General features: G+C 41.4%; 2 protein-coding genes and 1 long non-coding RNA gene across 3 annotated transcripts; all 3 read right to left on the reverse strand.

The window, feature by feature from the left end:
• Positions 1 to 387: 387 nt before the first annotated feature.
• Positions 388 to 4,771, reverse strand: LOC148031207 (uncharacterized). Its single transcript, XM_087685550.1, has 4 exons — positions 4,707 to 4,771; positions 3,334 to 3,635; positions 3,154 to 3,259; positions 388 to 526 (listed from the first exon to the last, which is right to left on the reverse strand). Exons 1-4 carry the CDS (start codon positions 4,769 to 4,771, stop codon positions 388 to 390), a joined length of 612 nt encoding a protein of 203 aa, XP_087541676.1.
• On the reverse strand, positions 1,248 to 1,859 carry LOC148031208 (uncharacterized). Its single transcript, XM_087685830.1, has 3 exons — positions 1,714 to 1,859; positions 1,399 to 1,617; positions 1,248 to 1,324 (listed from the first exon to the last, which is right to left on the reverse strand). Exons 1-3 carry the CDS (start codon positions 1,829 to 1,831, stop codon positions 1,248 to 1,250), a joined length of 414 nt encoding a protein of 137 aa, XP_087541956.1. The 5' UTR covers positions 1,832 to 1,859.
• Positions 1,896 to 2,281, reverse strand: LOC148031209 (uncharacterized). The gene is made up of 3 exons (XR_015692013.1): positions 2,193 to 2,281; positions 2,009 to 2,100; positions 1,896 to 1,919 (listed from the first exon to the last, which is right to left on the reverse strand). It is a non-coding gene; the product is annotated as an uncharacterized LOC148031209 (long non-coding RNA).
• Positions 4,772 to 10,213: the final 5,442 nt, after the last annotated feature.

Consider the following 10,213-nt stretch of genomic DNA (forward strand, 5'->3'; position numbering starts at 1 on the left):
AGTCACATGACGAAGTGTATAATAAACATATATATAAAAGTAGTAACAAAATGAAATGTCTAGAGTCTCTCGAAAAAAAAAACACACTCTCTCAGCATGGTACCGGTCCACACACTATGGTGGACAAACACTCCCCATAGAGCACATCATCTATTTCTAGACACATGCAATGTCTCATCTCCTCTGCACTGGCCCGCGCCAAACCACCACACCCCGCAAACACATCCAAAACATAGTCGTAGCATTTCGTAAATGTAGCTAGTAACCACCTAACCATATCACCAATCACATATCACCAATCAAGATACAGAATCTTTGTGGCCATGCAAGTAGAAACAATGAAAATACCATACAAGGTAACCTGAGAGCAAAAACATGCAAGACTACTTACCGAAAGAAAAGATGAGACCTCTCTGCTCCGCCTCTGACAATGACACCATCAACGTCCATGGGAAAGACACAATCATCCATCATGTAGCTACGATACGCTGGAAACAATCTCTCTGAAATCTTCTCCCCAGCCTCTCTGTCGTAGCAAGGCACAACATGACCAGCACGATGCCAAAGACACACAGTAAGATCAAGTACCTATTCACGAGTGGAAATAGAATAAGTGATCCATGTTTTTATTTAAAGCGTGTAACATAAACTTTATTTAGAACATACAACCGTACGTTCAATGTATCCAACTTTGTTATCTTACCGCCTCTCTAGTAACGGGATGTCGATAAGCCTTGGAGTCACACATGAGTGTCCAAGTGCGGTGAAGCACAAACCCCACCCTTGCCGCATCCGTAATAAACTCACCTATATGCTCTGCTAAGCACATAGTGACTAAGAATCCTTGGTCGGCCAAATACTCGCGAGCAAGGTCCATACAACCCATAACTAGACCCTTTGAGAACGTGTTCCACTTGGGAATAGTCATGCCCTCTACAAACAACATTGGTATTATGGTATATGAGAAGTGAGTTTGATGTAAACCTTGTGTGATAGAAAGCATAACTTACCCAATGGGATGGGACCTAGAGCATCCACAAGCAAGCTCGTAGGAAAATCCGCAAATATCAATCGAGCCACCTCTTGACATGGAACTCCATCTTTGCTATAAAGATGCATCTTTTGTGTTGCAAAAAACTTGTTGATGCTATACACAAAACAACATAGTCATTAATGCAAAGTAACAGATGATGCAATGCTATATGCAACATGTAAATTGATGTTCTTGCAATATGTAGTTGTCATGTCTACCTATCAAGGGCAAATCTATCAATTTGGGTCACATCCACTAATAGAGCATCGACATATGTTTGATACTGGAACCCTGCAACAATTATCTCAAAGTAATTTATTTTTAATAATCATACACGAATTTTAAGTTAATATAAGACTTCTCACCTACTAAACGGGTCATAGGTCGCCTCTCCCAATTCTCTCGACCAAGAGATGAATCTGCAACAAAGGAGGTGGTGGGCGCCATAGAGGACTCTGGCACATTTTTTCTCCCTGGATAACCTTGAGTACCCTGGGTGGCACCTTTGGTAGCCTTGGTTGCTTGCTTCTCTACAGTGGTGGGTGCGGTAAGCGGTTCATGAGTATCAACTCCCTCCTTGAATCCTACATAGTATCATTTACCCTTAGACTCCCATGCATGAGCACAAAAACTATTGCTACAAAAGTTGACAAGATGTTTACATAGATTGAAGTACTTACTGTCATGCAGATCTTTCTCTTGCTTAGGGATAACCCCCACAGGGTAATCCAGCCACCAAGGGCAAACACTTGCCTCCCATGCCGTCAATTTTCTATCACGTAATGATGGAGAATACATAGTGTTCTCGTCACGAACATCAATCCACTCTCTTGTGAATTGCGGAGCTACATCCAGCCTCTTCTCTTCTACACATTGTAGTATCCACCTGCAACATTCTTGCCAATTACGCAAGCAAATGCATGCAATCTAATATGAAAATCAGACATACAATCTAATATGAAAATGCATGCTAACCTATAAATCACACGTTTGGCTGAAAACGTAAGCTCTGGCATCTTCTCTGCAACATCTGAAGATTTCACTCCATCCAAGAGGTGTACAAAAGCCTACACAAGTTTCACAAGTGCTTAACATTAGCACATATACATTTTAAGAAAGAACTTAAGAAAGCAATATGAATGCACTGCATTGAGTCAACCTGCATGACATGATTCTTCATGTTAAGCTTAAAGAACTCCTCAAATGAATCTGGTAGCTGTGGACCTTCTACTTGTATCCTATCAATCTAAAGTAGTGCCTCCGAATGCAAGTGAGCCCAATATGTCTCTTTCTTCATGTAAACCCGAAAGAGCTTATAATCACCAAAATGCAGGTATTGGGGGTCTTTGGCCTTTGTGAGACTCATAAGATGCAACAATATTTTTTTCCTGTGATGCACAACAATATACACAAATAGAAAGCATTGAAGAAAAAAGCATCACATACACACACCTTGCGTTATATATACAAATTACCTTTCCGCAGGGATTTTTGAGCTTGTGAGACAATACAGCTTGTCTCTTGTGATCTTGAGCATGCTTGCATCATCCCACTTTAGCCCAAATAACAACTTAAAGAACTCATCACCATTTTGGGGATTAGCAATGGATAGGTATTTGTAACCCCTATCCTTAAGGCGCTCCTCTTCCACCCTTGTAGCCTTCTCCAAACGTTTCTTCCTCTCTACCTCATCTAGACCAAGAGCCTCAAGCTTAGCAGTTTCTTTTGAGATGAAGACATGAAATTCATCCTATCATTCCAAAAAAAAACTAAATTAGAGATAGAAAAGCACATCTCATACAAGTGAGCCATAGAAAGAAAATCACCTTCCATACAAGCTGAGATATCAAACCGCAAGGAGAGTTATACCATGGAGCAACACCATGATAATACATTGCCTCTATACTCATCTCAACCTCAGCCCACTTCCTCATGGCCGGACTCAATCTATCTAGAATGGAGTCTTGCAATACCAAACTTTTGAAACATATACACCTCATGCGCAATATTTGGAGTAACATGAGCTCTGGCAATACTATTGAAAACAAACAAAAGCATAATATGAGAATGTAAGTGTAACATATTACAAAGAGGAGCATAGTTAAAGGAAGAAGACTTACGCGTTGGTGGTGTCTAGTGCGAGTAGTAGCTCTGCTTCCTTTGCCTTGGGCACCTCAATGAATTGGCACCGTACACTAACATGGTAGTGAGCACAGTCGGAGTACTCTGTAATTGAAAACCAACAAACATAAGAATGGGATACGAACATTCAATACTTGCATGTATAGTGGACAACTTACTTTCCTTGATGCGTTTCCACCACGTTTTAAGCATGTGGTTTCCATCCCAAACCAAGAACTTTTTACCCTTAAGGTCTTGCCACTCTCTTCCAAGAGCCCTCTCAAAATCCTCATTTCTTTGACGCCATATTGGACCCCATTCATCTAGATTGCTGGCTGTCACAGACATGGTCTCCCCTCTCGGACCTTCAACTGACACAAGGAAGTGTCCCATAGTCTCAAGATAACCAGTGGAATCAAAGGAAGGAATCAACCACTGGGCATCATCCGTAGCAAATCTGACTGCCTCATGAGCCACTAATCTGCAAAGAGGCACAAGAGGAGGTAGCGCCCTCTTTTTTATATAAAATTGACTCAGCACATCCTTCATCAGTCCTAGAGAGACTTGCTTGCCTAAGTTCCTTGAGTGCTTCTTTTCTTTTTCATCGTCATTCTCCCTTTGATCACTATCACCACTCACCTCTTCTTTGTCATCTAGACTATCATGCTGCACATTAGTCTCTGTAGGAGCAGATATTAATAAGTAAAAATTAAAAAAAGTAGCATTAAACCAATCATATTTAATACATAACACTGAACAAAGCGTCATATGTAAATGAAATGGACACATAAGTGACTACTTGTGTGCTCCGCAACCCCGTCAATTGTATTGGAGTCCCCATCCACTTGTGCTTCGTCATCAATGTAGACACATCTTTTTGGACCACGTCCTTTCTTTGTTGAAGGAGTGTCCACTGATCTCAAACGTGATGATGCTTCTTGCTCTAAGATCTGCCCAGGAACACATCCTGAACGTAGCTTCATACAGACTTCACGGCTACTATGAGGTGACACACATTTCTTTCTCTTTCTAAGCACTCTTTTAGGTGCCATAACTTTCTCTACACACTTACAAATAGATACACAATCAACCTCTTTAAGATTAACAACACAATCAATCTCTTTAAGATTAGCAACACAATCAATCTCTTTAAGGTCACGGGACAAAGCCACGGACGAAGCCACACGCTTGTGCAGAAGCCCACGGATCGTCCGCGCGGACGCGGACGATTGGGGGGTTCAATCTCTTACCTTATTCTCACGAAGCATATGGGACGAAGCCACACGCTTGTATCCATGGGGGGTTCAATCTCTTACCTTGGAGGCCCGTCGGACGGCATACGGGACAGCATACGGGACAGTTGCCATGGGGCATAAGCCCACCCATTGTCCGCGTGGACGCGGACGATTGGGGGGCTTCAAGGTGTTACCTTGGAGGCCCACACAACGGCGCATACCAAATGACGGGACGGCATACAGGACGGTTGCCATGGGGCATAAGCCCACCCATCGTCCGCGTGGACGCGGACGATTGGGGGGCTTCAAGGTGTTACCTTGGAGGCCCACACGACGGGACGGCATAACCAAATGATGGGACGGCATACGGGACAGTTGCCATGGGGCATGAGCCCACCCATCGTACGCGTGGACGCGGACGATTGGGGGGCTTCAATGTGTTACCTTGGAGGCTTCAACAAGGCGTCCAAGCTCCCAAATCACATCCATATCAGTGTTTAACTCATTCCAAACTGATGGAAGATGGATTCCTACTATCATTAGCAAATGTAGTTGGATCACCATGCAACAAGCAAAACATGGAAAAAGGCTCGTTTATCTCTGCTTGGAAGGGCAGAATCCGAGATTTTAAGCTTGGAGCAAATAAGAATAGCATCAAAGAGGTACTAGTGCAACATGTATTCATGCATAGAGAGCTGTGTTTGAAACCTGGATCTTCAAAGCTTCCAATGCATAGACCAAATTGTAAGAATTTGATTCTTAAAGTTTTTCCTTTCTTAAACATGGTTTAGGTTTTTCCATTATAATATTTGTTTGTCTTGTAGATGTCTATCCCTCTAATCTTGAGGAATGGCAACCAGTGGAATCTATTATTGATGTTATTGATGTTATACATGGTTCAATTGGAGAAGAAATGTATAGAGGCAGAAAGAAGACAGAGCTTGCAGAGAATGGAATATTCTTTTATGACCATTCTTATGTTATTCCTATGCGGCGTTGCCAATGGGGATAAATAAAACTCCTTCCTTTGCCAGATTTTTCAAGCTTTGAGTGGCCTTTGCCGAGTCCAGCTACTAGTGAGGGCTATAGATGTAAGATATTTTCTGAGATCCAGAAAGCACTAAAATCTAATATCTCAAGTAGGCTAAGGAAAGTTACTTTATTTATGCCTATTAATATATTTATTGATTTCTTCTCTAATATGGAGATAAGAATAACAAAAACCATGCTTTCAGTGAAGAGACTAACATATGATCATATCATACAATTTGTTGATGAAGGATGGGATACAAGGACAGAAGGAAAAATTATATGTAAGATAGATCAAGACTCTATAGCTTGTAAATATATGATTGCTACTCAAAATTTTATAGTGGATCTTGATATTTGGTTCAATGAGGATATTATTGCAATCTTAAAGATCAGAAAATCATGTACGCTACATCAAGTGAGGATGGATTTACAAAATGAAGACATTGAACTACCATGCTCCTTTGTATTCCAACTTGACAAGAAACGAGTAAGTTTTCACATCATATTATATCTACTTAGATGTATATCAAGATCTCATTTTCTAACTAGCTAACATTTGTAATTTATTTTTTGCAGATATCGAAAAGGAGAGAAAATAATATACACTGCAATGACATTCAAGAAAAGATATCTTTACTATCAGTATAAAATATATGTACAAATTTTGTAGCAGATGTCTATCTGCCATCTCTATGAGATATACAAGGGCTGAAGGGAAAATTTCTATATATGAAGGCTTACAAGGCGATATGGCAAAGCTATTTCTTTTTTGGAGAACTATCCTTTCTAGGAGTCCTTTTGCCTTTCTTTGATGTCTAGGGTATAGAAGGTGTTGAAGCTGTGGATTTGCCTTCCGTGGTTATAGGCACCGCATCTCCTTCATGGTGCAAATCCCCACCAATCTCTGTTGTTGGTTGTATACAATTGACCATTATATACTTCAAGAGCTTTGCTCTGATGTACCAAACATGCTCAGATGTATAGCAATCCTTCGAAAACTGTCACACATCTATAGAAAAAAGAGTTTTAGTTCATTATTGTTCTTACAATAGACTATATTTTTATCATCAATGGACTATTTGCAATTAATATCTATCTTAAAGTTTAGCATCTTTCATATTACCTTTACATGTTTATCATCATTAAGATAAACAAAGTTAACCATTCTTCTAGCATTTGCAATCACCCTCCAGCCCACAAGAATGGCTATCATCCTGATGGGGAGACACTGCAACCACCAACACAAAGTAAAACTATAAAGAGGACAAATGGTAGTTCATAGAATAAACTCATGTTTCAATTATTTTAATGAATAACTTACCGCAACTTGTCTATATTGCATTGTTGCAAGCAAATCAGACGACATAGGGGGTCTTTTCTCTAGCTCTTCAATTAATCTTTTGGCACCTCTGTATATAAAATATGTTGAAATTTAGAGTACTTACAAAAAAAAGAATTGAAATATCAAGGAGCCCTTGGATAATATAACTTACAATTTAGTATTTCCATGGCTTCCTTTCATAGAGTTGATTAAAAAGCATTGCTTATCCACAAGGTCTATTGCAATCAAGCTCCAATGAGAACTAAAGGTAGAGAGAACGGTACACTTCTGAACCCTAGACATCCAAGAGATAGCACCTCCAACATAGGTGAATATATATCCAAAAATGGACTTCCTACTATCTGCATGTCCTGCATAATCAGAGTCTGTGTACCCCACAACTCCAGTATGCTGGTTGCCATAGCAAATACACATACCTGTTGTGCCTTTCAGGTATCCCATGATACCCTTCACAGCATCCCAATGTTTCTTGCCAGGTGTAGCCATATAGCATGCCACAACACCAACTGCAAAGGCAATATTTGGTCGAGTGGCTATCATGGCATACATCAAACTGCCCACAGCTGATGCATAAGGGATCTTAGCCATCTCGGCCCTCTCCTCATCTATCTATAGACAATCGGCCTGTGAAACCTTCACATTAGAAGGTAATGGAGAGCCAATAGGCTTCACATCCTGCATGTGGAAACACTGAAGGCTCCCTCTGTGAGACAATCGGCCTATGAAACCTTCATATAAGAAGGTAATGGACAGCCAATAGGCTTCACGTCCTACATGTGGAAACACTGAAGGCTCCCTTTGTGAGAGGTAGAGTAGTCCCTAATGCCTATTGTGCTTAAGCATACCAAGAATGTGAGAGGCATGTCCCAAATCCTTCATCTCAAAGCTCTTCTTCAGTTGAGATTTCAGAGCATCCAACTCATCATGAGCTTTCTCTACAATCAACATATCATCCACATAAAGTACCAAAATAAGCAATGAGCCATCACGGGCTATCTTAGTGTAAAGACACGGATCCATAGCACTCTTGTTGTAGCCCTATGACTGCCTAAAGGCATCAAACTTATGATACCACTCCCTAGGTGCCTGCTTCGAGCCATAAAGACTTTTCTTCAACTTGCATTAGGTGCTCCTTGCCATGTTCTATAAAGCCCTTAGGCTGCTCCATGTATATCTCATCGTGCAAATCCCCATGCAAGAATGCAGTATTGACATCCATCTGATACATGTCCAAGTCAAGCTGCGTGACTAAGGCCAAAACCAAGCGTAGGGTGGTCATTTTGACCACCACAGGAGAAAAGACTTCGGTCAACTCTATACTCTTGTTTAAAACCCTTAGCGACAAGACTTTCCTTATAAGCTGTCTTGGGGTTTCTAAGGGTACTTTTCAATTTGTACACCCATTTGCACAGCAAAGCCTTCTTGCATGTAGGCAAGGCAACCAAATCCCAAGTCATATTCTTATGTAAGGAGTCCATCTCAGACTGCATAGCCCTGTCCTAGGAATGACTATCACCCCTGCGCATAGCCTCCTCATAGGTGAGAGGCTCTCCTACATCTATAACCAAGATATAATACATTGAGGGCTCAAATCTATCAGGTGGACGTCTATCTCTAGTAGATCATCTCACTACAGTGTCTACTGCATGTCTAGCATCCCATGTCCAACACCCTGGCCATGTGTACCAATTGTTGCTATAGGCTGTCCAACTGGCTATGCAGGGGCATGTGGCTCCTCCTAGAATATAACCCTATGTGTCTCTACCACTTTCTTAGGCTGCCTATGCATCTTGTCTTCATGGAAGACTACATCATGGCTGCTGATGGCTTTCCGCACCTGCGGATCCCAGAGGCAGTAATCCATCTCACCTGCATCTCCATAGCCAAGAAAAATGTATTTGACACTCTTAGGATCCAACTTACTATGCTTGTCCTTGGGCACATGGCAGTATGTCTCACATCCAAAGACAAATAGATGTGCATAAGACGAAGGTTTCCCAGTCCATACCTTCTTTACAACCTGGAAATCCAAACCACTATAAGGTGATCTATTTATGACATGCACAGCTGTATTGATCGCCTCAACCCAAAAACTCTGTGGTAAGCCTACATGGCTAACCATACTGTGTACACACTCCTGGATGGTTCTATTCATCTGCTCAGCCAAACCATTCTAGGGTGGGGTATAGAGGGCGGTCAACTGATGCTTAGTACCCCTCTTGTCACATGGTTTTTCAAAAGCACGTGACACATAATCTCCCCCATTGTCAGACCTAAGGCATTTCAGCCTATGCATAGTCTAGTTCTCAACAAATGCAAGCCATCTCTGAAATGCAACCAAGACATCTAACTTAAGCTTAATGGGGTAAGCTTAGTCTTTACGTGAAAAATCCTCAATGAATGTCACAAAATAATTTGCACCACCCACACTGGCAGGGCATGGGCCCACAGACATCTGAATGTACCAATGCCAAGGGCTCATTCATGCGTGTCCTACCAGACTTCTTATGCGTATTCCTAGTCTGTCTGCCATAAAGACAATATGGTGAGATGGCAAGCTCAACATGTACAGACATTGATGATGGACCGCCTGGCTAGATGGGTCCGCACAACTATACTTAGCATGTTGGAGGTCATTATGATACTCACATTTAGTTTGTTACACCTACTTACAGCTGGCAAAGACATAGCGCCAGTCGATTAGTGTAGTCGGTTATGCACTCTTTGACTTAGTAGACCACTTTCCTTTATGTTGTATCTTATCTATACTTTGTGTATATTGTATTATGTGTGGAAGAAGAGGAAAAAATCAGCAAGAAAACGTTTTGTCCTCCATCTCTCTTCTTGTATTCTTGAGTGAGCTTCCTCTTGTATATACATTATGTATTTGGCGCAGCAGCTCAAGCAAATTCCCCCATCACGCGATTCTTGATATGGTATCAGAGTCGTGTCACTGAGAGAGGCTGATTTTGAAGGCTAAAGTGAAGGAGAAGAAGCAAGGTTCGAGCAAGCAAGCAATGGGTAAGAAGCTCTCCCATTCTTCTACTCTCTCTCTTGGATAGTGCCTATGGAGGCACCGAAAGCAGGTCGAGCAAAAATCTTAGATTGCTGTGAGATTTGCTGTGCGAGCAGAGCACTGTATATTCTACAAGAATGTGCCATTAGGGCTTACCCGTAGTTATTTTGGGCATTTGAGGCCATTTCAGGCCCCGTTTTAGAGCCGCAAGATTGCGGACAATAGTTTCAAGGTACACTTTTGTGATTTTGGCTGTATTGACTGAAAGTGGGTGCACAGGTTGCAGATTGCGAATCTGTAATTTTTGAGATGTTTGCAAGAAGCAAACACAAGGTTTATCTGCAAACAGGTTGCAGATTACATGTACTATTGAGCAATCAGTGAAAAAGGTTTCTTGGTGTATTGTTGTGCACGTGTTGTGAAAGATTGCAAAA

Source organism: Lygodium microphyllum, chromosome 9 (assembly GCF_053477565.2).
Source record: "Lygodium microphyllum isolate KBCC chromosome 9, Lygodium_microphyllum_v1.1.10, whole genome shotgun sequence".
Taxonomy (NCBI): Eukaryota; Viridiplantae; Streptophyta; class Polypodiopsida; order Schizaeales; family Lygodiaceae; genus Lygodium; species Lygodium microphyllum.